General features: G+C 41.3%; 1 protein-coding gene across 2 annotated transcripts in view; it reads left to right on the forward strand.

Annotated features, from left to right (window-relative positions):
* HELZ (helicase with zinc finger) overlaps positions 1 to 16303 on the forward strand; it is a 124549-nt gene that overhangs the window by 34528 nt on the left and 73718 nt on the right. For both annotated transcript variants that reach the window (XM_038757081.1, XM_038757082.1), the window contains exons 4-8: positions 3985 to 4212; positions 8895 to 8931; positions 11917 to 12041; positions 14483 to 14539; positions 16193 to 16244. In XM_038757081.1, the coding sequence (XP_038613009.1) occupies positions 4003 to 4212; positions 8895 to 8931; positions 11917 to 12041; positions 14483 to 14539; positions 16193 to 16244 (481 nt within the window). In that variant the 5' untranslated portion in view covers positions 3985 to 4002. The remainder of the gene's footprint in view (positions 1 to 3984; positions 4213 to 8894; positions 8932 to 11916; positions 12042 to 14482; positions 14540 to 16192; positions 16245 to 16303) is intronic.

Below are 16303 nucleotides of genomic sequence, written 5' to 3' on the forward strand. Positions count from 1 at the left end.
TCTGGACATATTACTCCCCTCCTCAAAAACCTCCAATGGCTACCGGTCAATCTGCGCATCAAGCAGAAACTCCTCACCCTGGGCTTCAAGGCTGTCCATCTCCTCGCCCCCTCCTACCTCACCTCCCTTCTCTCCTTCTACTGCCCAGCCCGCACCCTCCGCTCCTCCACCACTAATCTCCTCACCGTACCTCGCTCTCGCCTGTCCCGCCATCGACCCCCGGCCCACGTCATCCCCCGGGCCTGGAATGCCCTCCCTCTGCCCATCCGCCGCGCTAGCTCTCTTCCTCCCTTCAAGGCCCTGCTGAGAGCTCACCTCCTCCAGGAGGCCTTCCCAGACTGAGCCCCTTCTTTCCTCTCCCCCTCGTCCCCCTCTCCATCCCCCCGTCTTACCTCCTTCCCTTCCCCACAGCACCTGTATATATGTATATATGGTTGTACATATTTATTACTCTATTTATTTATTTATTTATTTATTTTACTTGTACATTTCTATCCTACTTATTTTATTTTGTTGGTATGTTTGGTTCTGTTCTCTGTCTCCCCCTTTTAGACTGTGAGCCCACTGTTGGGTAGGGACTGTCTCTATGTGATGCCAATTTGTACTTCCCAAGCGCTTAGTACAGTGCTCTGCACATAGTAAGCGCTCAATAAATACGATTGATTGATTGATTGATTAGTATTTGTTAAGCACTTACTACGTGCCAAGCACTGTTCTGAGCACTGGAGGAGACACAAGGTAATCAGGTTGTCCCACGGGGGGCTCACAGTCTTAATCCCCATTTTACAGATGAGGGAACGGAGGCACAGAGAAGTTAAGCGGCTTGCCCAAAGTCACACAGCTGACAAGTGGCGGAGGCAGGATTAGAACCCATGACCTCTGACTCCCAAGCCTGTGCTCTTTCCACTAAGCCACGCTGCTTCCCAAGCTTGTACTCTCCCAAGCGTTTAGTACAGAATTTAGCACCCAGAAAACACTCAATAAATACTATTGATTAATTACTCAGTATAGTTTCAGATTTTTCAACAAGAGTATCTTAAAAATCAGAAATACTATCATTGAGAAATATTGGAATTTTTCCACTTTTTTCATTGAGAAAAATTGGAATTTACCATTTCCTTTGTGTGATCAAAAATATGAATTGCATTGATGGCCATTTTCAAAGGAGCTGAAAATTCCATAGGGTTCACAGTAGGTGAGGAGACAAAGCAAGGGACTTAGATGATCCAATAATTATAAAATCAACTTCTGAATAATGAAGAATATCCATAGATCATTTAAATGTACAGCACAGTCTTGGAATATATTCCATTACTTTAAAACTGGCCATTGTAGAACTTGCTACAACAAAGATAAAAACATTCTTTTAGTGAAGCGGTCTAAGTGTATTAATTGAATTTAAGACAAGCTTATTGAAGTCAGGTTCAGTGAAAGTAGCAAGATTAGAAGTAAAGGGGGTTTCTTAGAGCGGAACATTTAATATATTTTTAGAACACCATAGGAATTATGAGTTTAACTTGGACTTTTGAAATGGTAATATCACATTGTGAGAGAAAATAAGGAATTGTTCAAGAACAAGGCTACTTTCAAGAAATGACTCACAGGAGGCAAGTCAGAGGTGGCAGAGATGTTAATTTAAGATGAAATTCTATCTTGTATTTGTAATGCTGTAATTAAAAACCCAACGTAATAGTGGGCTGTATCAATTACAGGAGTATGACAGACAGCGGTTGGTCGGTATTTCTGCTGTATTTTGCATTGGGCAGACCCTGTTGTAGTATTGAGTTGGCTTTTGGTCACTGCCCCTTGAGTGAGTCCAGAGAAGAGTGATTCAAAACAATTAAGTAACTGGCAAATACAACCTTTGAATACAGTTTTTCAGGAAGATAAAACTTTGGACTATCAAGGGAGATGGTCGAGTCTCCAGCTATACAGATTTATAGGGAAAGAAAAAAAAATGTATTACCATTTCTCAGGAGGTTGGGTAAGGTGACCTCTTGAAACTCTTTCTGACTCTAGGATACTCCGAAATATTCTGTGCTATCAGGAGCATTTTTGATGTTCTAAACATAAAGAAAAGGTTGCAGTATGGATTTCCTCTTTTGGGCATTTAGAATGAAGCCCAACTAAAACAGTGTTCCTGGCCTAAATGTGCCAAGGTAATTCCATCTTTGCAGAGTGGAGAAAGCAGCTCGGTTTTTGGTTTGTTTACTTGTTTTCTTTTTTTAATGATTGCATTTGTTCTTGTCACATCATACTGATTGCTGCTAGACTTATCCTTCAGGTGTTGAATCCGTGTGTGTGTGTGTGTGTGCATGTGTGTGCACATGCACACATGCTGGACAGTTAAACGTTTGGATAAAATTCTTATTAACATCAGTATCTTTAATGTTAAAAAGTTAATTTGCCAAAAATTTTAAAAACAGGCAATTTGGGCAATTTAAAAACAGGCAATTTGGGCAATTTAAAAGACAGGCAATTTGGGTTGGACCCATTCCCAGTCCCACATGGGGCTCACAGTCTCGATCCCCATTTCACAGATAGGTAACTGAGGCACAGAGAAATGAAGTGACTTGCCCAGGGTCACTTAGCAGACAAGTGGTGGAGCTGGGACTAGAGCCTTTGGACTCCCGGGCCCGTGCTCTAGCCACTACTCAATTTTTAAAAATCTTTTCTTTGTTAGTCCCAAATCCTCCTACAGATGTAATAATTAGGACATACTCGACATCATTTGTGGAGGTAGAGATGAGAAGGATCTTTAAATATGAAACCCCAATGGGGTTGTTTGAAGTCAGATAAATCTAAGTGCATCTAAAGTTGGCTAAAAGAGGATATTTAATTTTGTGGAGTTGCCCTTTTGTCTTAAAGAACTTCAGTAAAGTCATGGCTGTAGATGATGGAGACACAAAAAACCAGTTTTTCACTCTGAGTGTGGACTGAATGGTGTGGAACTCTAAGGAATTTGAAGGTCTGGGGGGAATTTTGAGTGGTGTGACTGGGTTCTGGGGAGAAACACCTGCTTTTTGCTGAGTGGGGGGATCAAGAAGCTCAGGTGGCCGTGGAGTTGAGGCAAGACCAACCCTGCTCATCCTCAGAGCCCAGCATTGACATCTGAGCCCCACGGCAGTCTCCAGCTGGTGTCCAGTGCCCACACCTAGTTGGGCTGCCAGACAAGGGAAGTGCCGGAGAAACAGAAAGTTAAGTCTTGGCAGTTGCACCTCAGGCTAGTTCCTATCTGATTCCCTAATGGACTAATCATGACTGCCCATCCCGCGGTTCCTAGAGAGAATGGGGATGGCACCAGTGGTCAAACACCCTGAGGAGATGGGCCCTCGCCTTAGTGGAGTTAGTTCTCTGTGACGTTGGAAGCGACTGAGGAAAACCCTAGTCCAGTCTCTACCGCTGCATTCTGAATACATACTGCATTTTATTAATGATTATACATTTCTTCTGTGAGCAGTATAAGCCAAATGCCAGCACCATAGCAGTGGTTCTTTTAGAAATGCAAGCCACCCAATTAACGACCAAGATTTTTTACAGGTATTTTCCACCTTTTTCCTCTGACCTTGAAAGTTTGAAGCTAAGTGAAAAACCAAGGTCTTCCTAGGAATTTTGTGATCAGAACAATGTTGCTGTCTAACTTTTTGTAGAAAAGAGTTTTGACATACTGATATAAAGTGTGAAGGCTGGGTTGTAGAAGGAAACCAGGGAGGTAAGGTAGGAAGGGGCAAAGTGATTGAGTGCTTTAAAGCTGATGTTAAGGGCTAGCTTTCTGATGCAGAGATGGATGGACAGTCACTGGAGGCTCTTGAGGAGTGGGGAAACAGGGACTGAATGGTTTTGTAGAAAAATTACATACTTCTATACCTATATCTAAATATAAAATGGATATAGATTGAATGACTAGATATACACACAGATTTTTTTTTTTCTCCTCATCCTTCTCTTGTCTTTTCCTACCCCCCTCCCCTTACTTCTTTTCAGGATTTCTGTCCCTGAGTCATGGCAGACAGAAGACCGGAGAAGTCATGTGAACAAGCATGTGAATCACTTAAAAGGCAGGACTATGAAGTGGCAGTGAGGCACTGCACAGAGGCCCTCCTTTCCCTTGGCCAGTACTCCTTGGCAAACTTCGCCGAGACGTGCCCACTGGAGATCGAGCGCATCAGGATTGAGAGTCTTCTCTACAGGATTGCCTCATTTTTGCAACTTGTAAGTGAAAGTGGGTTAGCGGTCAGTGTCATTTATGGGCGCTAGCACCATGCCTCAGGAAAGCAGGGCTCGAATTACTTGTTTGATGTCATTTTTGCCGGTGTGTGTTTAGTCAAAAAGCAGAGCTGGTACTGCCATCTGCCGGCATGGAATCGAGGTTTCTAGGTTTCCTGCACTGTTGATAACTTTGCAGATGATTGCAATTTCTAGGACTCCCATTCACAGTCCTGGAATATAGGTATTCGGTGGAGAAATCAGCTCCGTGAGAACAGTGACTGGGTCATTCAAAAGCCCTTTGAGAGCCGAGAGAAGCACTTGACACCATGTATCAAACGGGCACACTGAAGTTTCTAGTGCTGTATTTCTCCAACAATCAATCATATTTACTGAGTGCCGAGCACCGTACTAAGCACATTGATCAGTCATATTTATTGAGGGCTGTGTGCGCAGAGCACCGTGCTAATCATTTGGGAGAGTAATTTAACTGTGGTATTTTGTTAAGCACTTACTAGATGGCAGGCACTGTTCTAAGCGCTGGGGCAGAGACAGGCAATTTGGGTTGGACCCAGTCCCAGTCCCACGTGGGGCTCACAGTCTCGATCCCCATTTCACAGATAGGTAACTGAGGCACAGAGAAATGAAGTGACTTGCCCAGGGTCACTTAGCAGACAAGTGGTGGAGCTGGGACTAGAGCCTTTGGACTCCCGGGCCCGTGCTCTAGCCACTACTCATCATCATCATCAATCGTATTTATTGAGCGCTTACTATGTGCAGAGCACTGTACTAAGCACTTGGGAAGTACAAATTGGCAACATATAGAGACAGTCCCTACCCAACAGTGGGCTCACATGCTGCTTCCCAGTACAGTACAGTAGCAGTACAGTAGAGTTTACAGAATACGGAACAGCTACAGTTTAGAGGGGGACGGAGACATGGATATAAATAAATAAATCACAGACATGTACAAAAGTGTCGTGGGGCTGAGGGAGGGATAAATAAAGAGTGCAAATCCAAGTGCAAGCGTGATGCCGAAGGGAGTGGGAGAAGAGGATTCGAGGGCTTAGGTAAGACCTTTTGGAGAAGGTGTGCTGTTAATAAGGCTTTGAAGGTGGGGAGAGTGATCGTGTGTTGGATTCGAAAAGGGAGGGTGTTCCAGGCCAGAGGCAGGACATGTGTGAGAGATCGGCGGCGAGATAGACGGGGTCAAGGGGCAAGGAGTTGGTTGGCTTTAGAGGAGTGAAGAGTGCGGGCTGGGTTGTAGTAGAAAATCAGGGAAGTGAGGTTGGAGGGGGCCAGGTGATTGAGTGCTTTAGAGCTGATGGGAAGGAGTTTCTGTTTGATGTGGAAGTGGATGGGCAACCACTGGAGGTTTTTCAGGACTGGGGAGACGTGGACTGAACAGTTTGGTAGAAAACTGATCCGGGCAGCAGAGTGAAGTACGGACTGGAGTGGGGAGAGACAGGAGGCAGAGTGGTCAGCAAGGTGGCCGATGCTGATGAAACCAAGATGAGGACCCCCTCCATCTCTTGAAAATAGAGGTTTGCTTTAAAATGGTAGCGTGAGCATACAGTACACTTTCAATTATCCACATTAGTGCAATCAGTGGTATTTATTGAGCGCTTACCATGTGCTCTGGTACTACAGTAGAACAGACTTAGCAGACACATTCCCTGCCCATCATGAGCTTACAGTCTAGAGGTGGAGACAGGCAGCAATATGAATACATAAGTAATTTATAATATATAATTTAAAGATATGTACGTAAGTGCTGTGGAGTTGGGGCAAATAGAAGAGTCCTATTGTGTGGGAAATGGAAACCCAGGGCCACTCACCTCTCTTTAAAAGGTAAACTGTTCGTCAGTGCCAGGACTGTGTCTTGTACACTTTTAGAATGACTAGGCAAGCGGAAAAAGTAGCATGGATTAGCCTCAGAGGCTGAACTGAATCCAGTCACAAACGGATCCAGTTTAGTGTAAGGTAAGCTTTGGGGGCTTAATTCATAAGAGGCAAGTTTGGATTTGTGAATATGTTTGGGCATTTTGTGTGGTTGTCTGATGATCTGGGTCACTGTCCCTCCTCTGGCTCGGTCTCCTTTGTGCATCATCTATGCACTTCAACCTGTGACCTTTGGACACTTGATATTCCCCTCACCCCCAACCCAACAGCACTTATGTACAGATCTTTATATTATACATTATTTATTCATATTAATATGTCTTCCCCCTGGACTGCAAGCTCATTATGGGAAGGGAAGGTGCCTGCTAATACAGCGCCCTGCACATAGCCAAACTCAATAAATGACATTGATTGATTGATTGATTGACTGGTTGTGTGTCTGTGTAGGGGTGAAATTGTGGGTGTGCAAGGAACAGTGGTGGAGGTGATGAGAGCTGTGTGTAGAGTACTGTAGATTTCAGTATTAATGATGAAGCTACCTGAAAATGCTGGATAAAGCAAAATAAAATCTAAATTTGTGTTAGCATTAGTAAATATGAGAATTTAGACTGAAGGTGTGTTAATGATGACCATAGTGGTTAGCACACAGTCAGCACTAAATAAAGCCTACCACTATAAGCAGTATGAAAAGTTGGAGTCTGTTTTTTTCATGTAAGGTGGATTTTTTCCCTTGGTGCTCCAAGATCAGATTTGGTAGGTGGAAATTAAAATCCAGGGTTGCCTTAGTTTTAGAGCAACATGGTTAATATTAAAATCTTTATTCACATTAAAACGCACCATTTTAGAACCTAAACATTTCTGGCTTCCTTCCCTTTTGGAAAACACACTGCTCTGTTCTTTTTAGCCATAAAAAGGTGTTGATTCAAACCATGGGCTGGGAAGCTATATGGGTTCAGCCAGGTCATCTGATGGACTCTGCTACCTTCCAGCTTTCTCCAGCAGCATATCTAGGTGCTTTGAGGTTCCCGTCCCCCAGCCCCAACCTTTCTCAGTTCCCCAGGTCCTGGGGAAGTGTGAGATACTGCATGCTCCTTGAGGGGCAGGAATGTTTGTAGTTAGGTGGGAGAAAAGAAGTTGGAGTTTTGTGGAGGGGTGGCTGGAGAAGCTGAAAAATCACCATTTTTCCCTGGAGGCGACTCAGAAGATGAAGGTCAGTGCTAGACTCCTCTCCTGGCTGAGGAGTAGATGATGTGCATGTAGCTATAATTCTATTTATTCTGACGATTTTGACACCTGTCTACATGTTTTGTTGTCTGTCTCCCCCTTCTAGACTGTGAGCCCGTTGTTGGGTAGGGATCGTCTCTATATGTTCCCGACTTGTACTTCCCAAGCATTTAGTACAGTGCTTTGCATACAGTAAGCGCTCAATCAATCAATCGTATTTACTGAGCGCTTACTGTGTGCAGAGCACTGTACTAAGCGCTTGGGAAGTACAAGTCGGCAACATATAGAGACAGTCCCTACCCAGCAGTGGGCTCACAGTCTAATAAATACGATTGAATGAATGAATGAATGAATAGCCTATTGGACTCCACAGATTGGGCCACCCTGACTTAAATCACGTGTCCAGAAATGTAGACTTTAAGACCCATAATAGTCCCCTGTTGTTGTGGGAACCAAGAACCATCCCCTTGCCCAAATCAAGAAGAAAAGTTCCACAGCCTAAGCGGGAGCAGCAGCATTAAGAGAAGGCAAGAAGGGAAACTTGTAGCATTGCTGCCACAACCAGCGGATTCCTACAGTTCTTGGCACAGTCACTGGTGGAAGCGAGAACTCTGGGAAACCAGTGGTGGCAATTGTGGAGGCGATGGCAGTTGTAGCTCCTCTTTTTATGGCCCGCTGCTACACACCCTCTGCTTTGTGGTGGGCCGTCTCTTCTCCACCCCCGCAGCCTGAAAGGTGGAGGTAGGGCCAAAGTGTTGGCCGTGACCTGGTGAGCTGGGGAATGCCTGTCACCCGTTTTACACATGTGTGGTGGGCACCCTCGGTAGCTCTGTGCAGTCCACAAGGAAGGATCTCTCTCCCAATTTCAAGTCCGTTTTGACATACGTGCTTTGAGTGCAGGGATAGGTCCAGTGGGATGGAACGTCATTCAAGATCTTAAGAATGCAGACTCTTTATAATAATAATTAATAATTATAGTATTTATTAAGCGCTTACTGTGTGCCAGGCACTGTACTAACCGCTGGGGTGGATGCCAGCAAACTTGGGTTGGACACAGTCCCTGTCCCACGTGGGCTCACAGTCTCGATCCCTATTATACAGATGACATAATTGAGGCACAGAGAAGGTACGTGTAGCCACACCAGTGGTGGAGCCGGGATTAGAACCCATGACCTTGTGACTCTTAGACCCGTGTTCTATCCACTATGCCCCGCTGCTTCTCTATGTAGAGAGGAGGCTGTTTGCATTGAAACATCACATGCCATTTCATGGAGTGAAGGCTCTAAATTGCCTTGAGGGTGGAGGGAGGCTGGTGAAAAATTGTGTAAAAATGCTTCTGAGAAATGTTTATGAAACACAGTTCTGCATTGTATTAATTTGTATCATTTCAGTTAAATAGTTGCATATTTTTACCATTCAGCAAGTGCAGTGTGAGTTAACTTTGCCTCTTGAATATTACATATGCCACATAAATATTAGTTACTGAAATGTACCAGTGGGTAAACTAACTGTTGTACTTCATTAATGCAGTGTGTTTATAAAATTCTTCTTTCAATTTTCAGAAAAATTATGGGCAAGCTGATGAAGACTGTAGGCATGGTATGTTGAAAAATTAACTTTCTTTCTAGAATTGAAAAGCATTTGTTATCAGCCTTGAATGTTTAGAGTGAGTTGAGTTGATAGGTTTTGCTTTTATTTTTCTAATTTTAAAACTGACTTTCATCCTTCTCAAATTACCTTGCTGTTCCGGGTAGTTGCTTTGGAGAGAATAATTTCTTTGCCATGCCAAGTATTAAATCACTGGATGGTGAAAGAAAGATATGTGCCATCTTTGGAGAAGTGGTAGGATTTTGATTAGCCTTTATAGATAGTTTCAAGCAACAAGGAGGCTTTGAAAAAGCTAGAGAACTAACACAGATTGAACTAAGGGGGAATTTTTCCCACCTAAAAATGACCCTTTTCTGTTTTGAAGATTGCCTGGAAATGACTGATGGAATGGGCCACCATCCCATCGGGTTTATCCTGTGTTCCCTTGACCTGGCAGGAGGCGCGATTTTTAAAGAGCAAGAATCGTGTCAGTCTCAGGGCAGGAATCCTTCCCTGCCAATTCCCGAGACTGGAGTCAGAAGCGAATGTGCCTTCCTACAGCCTTGCTCGGTTTACCCAACAAGGGGCCTGAACAGAATAATTTTATAGCCCCTGAATATACTACAGGTACATTCATATAGAGAGGACCTTTTTTCCGATTAATGTCCCCTCCCGAGTTCCCCCCTCCCCCTCCAGTTTCCTTTAGAAAGGAAAGGAAGATTTTTTTCATTTCTCTTGAGCCAAACAGAAAACGAACAAAATAAGGTAAACCAGAGAATGGGAGAAAAGAACTTGCCGTTTCTACTAAATTATTTGTGTACCAACTCTCAGACAACTTCCAAAGGTCCAAGGGTCGATGAGCTAGCTTGGATAATGAAGAGATCCCTTCTATTTGCTTTTTCTCTCTCTCCCGCTGCCATCAGTTGAAAATTTCAGGGCTCATTAGCCCCTCCATGCAGAAGGTTACCAGGGAAAAGGCAAGAAGGTCAAACTCAAATCAGATTTTTCTACTTGTCTGCAGCTCCTATACAACTTGGACAGGGGGGTTAAATTAACACTGCCCCTGGTAATAGCATGGATTTCTTAAACCTAGGTTCTTGTGATCCCATATTCCTACTGATAATAGCATTTGACTGTAATGTACTCAGGAACGTGCGGCACTAACATTCCAGATTGCATGTGCGATACATTTATGGTTAACTGGCATTTGAATAGTGGAGACAGTGCAGCTAGAAGCATCCATTAGGACATCTTTTTCAAGGAGGAATGACTACGTTTCTCAACTTGAAAGTAACTGTTCTGTGTAAGGAGCAAAAAATTCTTCTCCCAATGATAAATCAGTGTCCTGAGACTTTTTTAAACAAAGGTTTTTAGTTGGTTCCTAAATGTATAGGCTTACCATTTACAATGGTTTTATGTTATATTTGCATCACTGCCAGGCAGTTCCTTCCTAAAATATTGAATAGAATTCTGTTGATCAGTTGAAATGGAGGCTAAATGAATGTGATGAGTTGATTTTTTTGTTAGGAGGGTGATGTCCAAATCTTTTTACCCCAAATCTAGTACTTTTTGAGCACACTTTGGGTAGCACAGTCTTCACTCTGATTGAAGTAGTGAAAACAACAAGAATCCCCCCAAAACCCAGCCCCCTATCAAGTCGTGAGATGACCCCACCCATAATTATTTTGATTTTAAGTAACAGTGAATAAGTACTAATAGGACTTTTCTTTATAGTTTTTTCTTAAGAACAGTCACATTAACTGATGTTTAAAAAGACGGGCCCATGGTAACTGTGGGCCCTTAAAATTCTTTCTGATTACAGGTTTAGAGATTTATAGTAAAAATAAAAAGTTAAGATAAAGTATATTGGGAAATGGGGATTGGCAGTTTTCAGGGACAAACACGGATTTACCCCATGCAGTTGAGGATTAAAAAAATACATTATTTGAGATTTTACAGTTTGACACATTATCCTGTAATTATGCAAACTCTATTTTTCTTAGTATGTTTAAGTAAGCCATTATCCTTTTCTCTATCTCTGGAAGCATTTCTAGGAGTTTAATTATGATTGTATGAGTAAGTGTTTGCTTTAGGCATTTTGTGATCTGTGATGGGCTTCAGCTACAGATATGAGCAGCAGCAGCAGCTTTGATGTTTTTTATGTGGTAATTCATGAGTAATGCATGGGAATAAAGTGTCTTTGTATTCACTTAGCTCATGGAAGAGAGCAGTCCTGATGGATGATGCCTTAGATTTTATTAAGAGCCCTTAATAAATTGAATTGGTTACTGATGTTAGATTGTCTGTGAGAGGCAGTGGATACATGCTCATGCAGATATTTTAACTGGAAGATGGAAAATTCTTTCTGTAGTAATTAAAAAACAATTTTAATTTAATTCTCAATCAATCAATCAATTGTATTTATTGAGCGCTTACTGTGTGCAGAGCACTGTACTAATCGCTTGGGAAGTACAAGTTGGCAACATATAGAGACAGTCCCTACCCAACAGTGGGCTCACAGTCTAGAAGGGGGAGACAGAGAACAAAACCAAACATATTAACAAAATAAAGTAGAATGGATATGTACAAGTAAAATAAATAAATAAATAGATTAATAAATACGTACAAACATATATACAGGTGCTGTGGGGAAGGGAAGGAGGTAAGACGGGAGGGATGGAGAGGGGAACGAGGGGTAGAGGAAGGAGGGGGCTCAGTCTGGGAAGGCCTCCTGGAGGAGGTGAGCTCTCAGTAGGGCCTTGAAGGGAGGAAGAGAGCTAGCTTGGCGTTTGAAGAGACATTTGCCATTTTCTTCCCCGAACAGGCCACTGTCCAATAGCACAGAATATATCATTTTCTTTAGAAAATTAAGGATTCCAATATTGCTTAGCTCTGAGGCTAAAATCAAGGTGACTTCAGTGTCAAGGGAAAGCACATTGAATTTGGTTAAGAATAACATCATGTAAATGGCTAATAACTGGAATTGTTTCATTACAGTGTTGGGAGAAGGACTGGCCAAGGGAGATGGTTCTTTCCATGCAGTGCTTTGCTGCATGCACCTTAAAGGGAAGCTGCAAATTGTTTCTAAGGTTCTCACCAAATCACTAATGGGGGAGTCTCTGGTAAGTTGACGAGATCCAGTTCATGTGCTTGTAACAGAATCAAGATCAGACCTAATGAACATGGGGGAAGAGTTGTTGGGTTTTTTTTTTCCTCAGTCAGCTGATTATTTGCCTATTGCAAAAATTGTTTTTTTAATCAATCAGAATGATTAATTTGAATATTCAATCTTAAGTTGTTGCCATCTATAAGAATGTGAGTTCTTTATTTAGAGAGCCTTATTAAAACTAGTTGAGGATTGAAATACAATCATTTAATTTGAAAATCCAGAGACTAAACTGTGAATATTTCTTTACAGATGTTTAACAGAGCCCAGAGTGTACATTTACAGCTTTTTTTTAAACCAGTCACAGGCCTTTTAGTGGGTTGCCTGAAAACATCCCGATGTTAATGACTCCCTTTTAAACCTACATCATTAATCTTTAAGATCTATTCTTTCTAAACAGGGTATTTTATAAGATACTATTTGTGGCTTATCTAAGAGCTGTTTCATTTTAGATAAATTACTCTGATTCTTAAATTTATAGGTATTTATATTCTAGTGTTTGGGGAGTGAGACCTTTCTAGTACTGTTTTAGGTAAACTCCAGATATTGGAGGAAAAGGAACATTGCCTTCTTTGCCAATGCCTAACGAGTGAAATTTGCTAATATTTTTCAAAGAAAAGTTGGTTAAAAAAATGGGAATATGAAATTGATAATACCCAGCATGTGCTTCCCTTGCCTTGTTTATTTCACATCACTTTATTGAGATTTAATAGAAAAGTCTCATATAAGATTGTGTCTTCTTTGAACAATTGTGTGATTTAAAGACCAAAAGGAAGATTGGCTAGGAAGATGTATGTACTACTGACGAATGGGAAGAAAACCTATCAGTGTAAAAAAAAAAAAATCTTAATTGGGACCAGTAGATGTTGGACACCTAACACTTTTTTTCTGAAGACTGAGAAACTGAGTGCTTATCATGTAGATGGTATATTATTTAAGAATACAAGTACAAGTTGACAGACATGTTTATGTTGCTGCCATGTGACTGGTGGAATTAATTTTGGAAAGAATGTAATTTTCAGTTGGATCTCTGAAGAGATACACTGCACTCTGTAGGTGCTCAATAAATGCCATTATTTATTTTGTTAAATAGGAATGCACCTGACTCATAACTTTAAATAGTGCCTCTAAGGCAGTTTCCAAAGCGGACTTGATTGTGTGAGCTTCTGAAATGCTAGGGTGTGGTATGGCTGGCCTCTGTCCCTGAAAGTTGTAGCGGGAAACTTGGAGAAGAGTGTGATGATCACCTGCCGTGATGGGCACCCTAATGGTTATGGATCTGTAATCTCAGATCTCTAACTTTCTATCTCATAACCAATTTGTGGCTTCTCATCACATAGTTTTCAAAATCCTTCCTGAACCTACTGATTTTATTCAGCCTGTACAACATTTGAAGAAATGTTTCCTTTTGTTTGCTGTGAATCTCTGTTAGGCCTTGGTGTGATCCAGATCAGTTCACGGGTCACACAAGTCAGTTGATTTTCCCTGAATAGGCAAATGCATTTAATAGATCATGGGGAAGTTTTCTAAGGGAAAAAGACAATTCATGTTCAGTGGTTGTGCCTGGTAAGTGATTAAATCCTCCTCCTCATCAAAGTTATTTATTAAGCGCTTACTGTGGATGGAGCACTGTATTAAGTTCTTGGGAGAGTATAACAAGAGTTGACAGACACATTTCCTGCAATCAGTGTCTAGTTTCTTTTTGTTGTGAAGTCTAAAAGTTGCCGGGTACTACCTGACAGTACTTTTGTGAGGGGAGCCTAGCTTTGCATCCTTTTGTTGACAGTAGAAAATTCATTTAGCTTTTTTCTTCTTCAGCACTATACTTGAAACCCATCTCTGGCATTTGATCCTCCTTCTGACCTAATCAGGCTATATTATAGCTATTCTGTAAATTATGTACAACTCAATAAATTTAATACATAATGTAATGTGCATTCTTGGTTTGTGACTATATGGTGCATATTTTATATCACTGCATATCTTCATTTTTTTTGAGGTGTTTGTTCTTTCTAGCCCATTAGATGGTGAACTTTTCAAGAACAGAGATCATACCTTATTCTTCCATTGTAATTCTGAAAAGTGCACAGTAGAGTGATTTGCTCAGGTTATATGCTCAATAAATACTATAGTTGATAAGTATTGCAACTTATTCAGGCTCCAGTGCAGATTTGGGTTTGTAAGAGAAGAAAGTGTGCCAGTGTACTCCATGCCCATTCTGTTTGATGACTTGGCATATGTCTTTATGAGAGGAATAACCTAATCATTATAACTTGAAAGATTTCTTACTTGAGGTAAACCCGAAAACCAAGGGAATTGTTGAAGTCAGATGTTTTCTAAGAACTAATGTAAGGATTTCCTTTTTGCTTTTTCACTTCCCTCATCTTCCATTTCCAGAACGGGATGGTAACGAAGGATTTGACAAGACTAAAAACACTTCTTGCTGAAACAGAGGTAAGCCAAACCTTCGCAATAAATCTTTTGTTGGGAAGATTGTGTTAGTCTAACGGGTAGGAATTTCGTGGCAAATCTTTGAAAAACATCTCATTCCATACATCATTTGGGAAGCTGGAGGTGTGTGTGAGATGGGCCCCTTGATAAGTCTCATGACCGTTCAGCTGTCCCTCATCTAGTTGCCATTTTCCAGTAGCTATTTTTTCCTGCATCCTTAGACTCTCATGTGATCCCTCGTTTCTCATCAAGGTTCCCTGTAGAAAAGCAGGTTGTAAATCAGGTGGATAAGGAAAAAAATCAAGCCAACATTGAGGCCGCAAAATCGGGGAATGAGTAACTCTTGGTGAGAGGTGTGTATGGGTGTCCAAATGAGCAATGTGATTAAGCGCTGTCGTAGTTTCTTTTCTGACTCAGTCTTCCATAAGACATTCCACACTGGGTGAGAACCGTGGTTCACTCAGCCCAGTATTCTGCTTCTCGGCAGTGTCGCCAGAGAACTCATGCTGGGGCAAACATTCATCCTCATGATTAGGAATTTATCTTTTAATATTTGTAACTCTTCTGTCTGATAATGCACTACAGAATTTTCTGCCATGAATTTATCCAAACCCTTGTTGCAGTTTCCTGGAATGAAGAATTCCATACACTTATGAGATAGTTTCCTTTTATTTGTCCAGCACTGGTGAGGTGGGATTTGGTGAATGGCAATTCTGGGTAGCCCATGGTGATTCTGTTGACTTGAGTCATGCCATTTCTATCACTTTTCTAGACTGAAGAGTTCTAATATTTTTTATGTAATTTCATATAGAACCTGCCTCAAGTCACTTGTTTTAGTTGGCCTTTTTTGTATCTTCCTCATTTTTGTAATATCTTTGCTAAAAGGCACAGTTAAGGCTAACACACTATTTTAGGTGTTATATTAGGGTGTTTTTTAAAACTTTCTTGATGATGCGTGACATTTTGTTGGCCTCTTTTGAGTAAGACATGTGGCCCAAGATATAAGGCAGAAGTTGATAGTGCCTCTAAGATCTGTCTGAGCGGTGGCTGATAGTCCAGAGTCTATCATGATATAGTTGTAAGAATTGATGTTTTTCTTTAACTGCATTTCTCTACCTTTGCTCATGTTGAAATGCGTTTGCCATTATTTGGTCTCTTGGTCTCTGGGCCTCTCGAACGGTGTTTCCTCAAGTAGAGTCTTTAGTAGCCTTATACTCTTATTGATCGTAGCAGGTTTTCTATAATAGCATGTTCAAGAGAAAAATTATGTAAGAGAAAAATTACAGATAGAGCAATGCGGGGCAAGAGGAATGGGTGAAGAAATTATGTTTTTATTCTGCACCTCAGATTTTGTGGATTGTCAGTTCCTGGGTCATTTTGGGTTTTGGATCAATAAAACATATTATGAAGTGGGTTTACAGTTGGACATTATATTAATGTACTCTGGCTGTCAAACCCTGATATCTTATTGGTCATTTTTCCCTTTCTCTGCTGAGTGTAAGAACATTAGGCAAGTGATTGTTTTGAGGTTCTATTAAAATGTTTGTATGAAGTTGAAATGACTGTGGAGTCGAAAGATAATTTTGGTGACCAGACTTACCATTTTTTAATAAAAAATGATCTCCCTTTTAAAACTATGTATTTTAAAAATTACAGAGAGCAGCCAATAAAGTCACATCAGGATACCATGTAGAAGACTTGGAGGAGGGTAAGTGCACACTATATCAATGATCTCTAATTCTCGGAAGTAAACAGTTGTTATATAAT

The sequence above is a fragment of the Tachyglossus aculeatus genome, chromosome 15 (genome assembly GCF_015852505.1).
Source record: "Tachyglossus aculeatus isolate mTacAcu1 chromosome 15, mTacAcu1.pri, whole genome shotgun sequence".
Taxonomy (NCBI): Eukaryota; Metazoa; Chordata; class Mammalia; order Monotremata; family Tachyglossidae; genus Tachyglossus; species Tachyglossus aculeatus.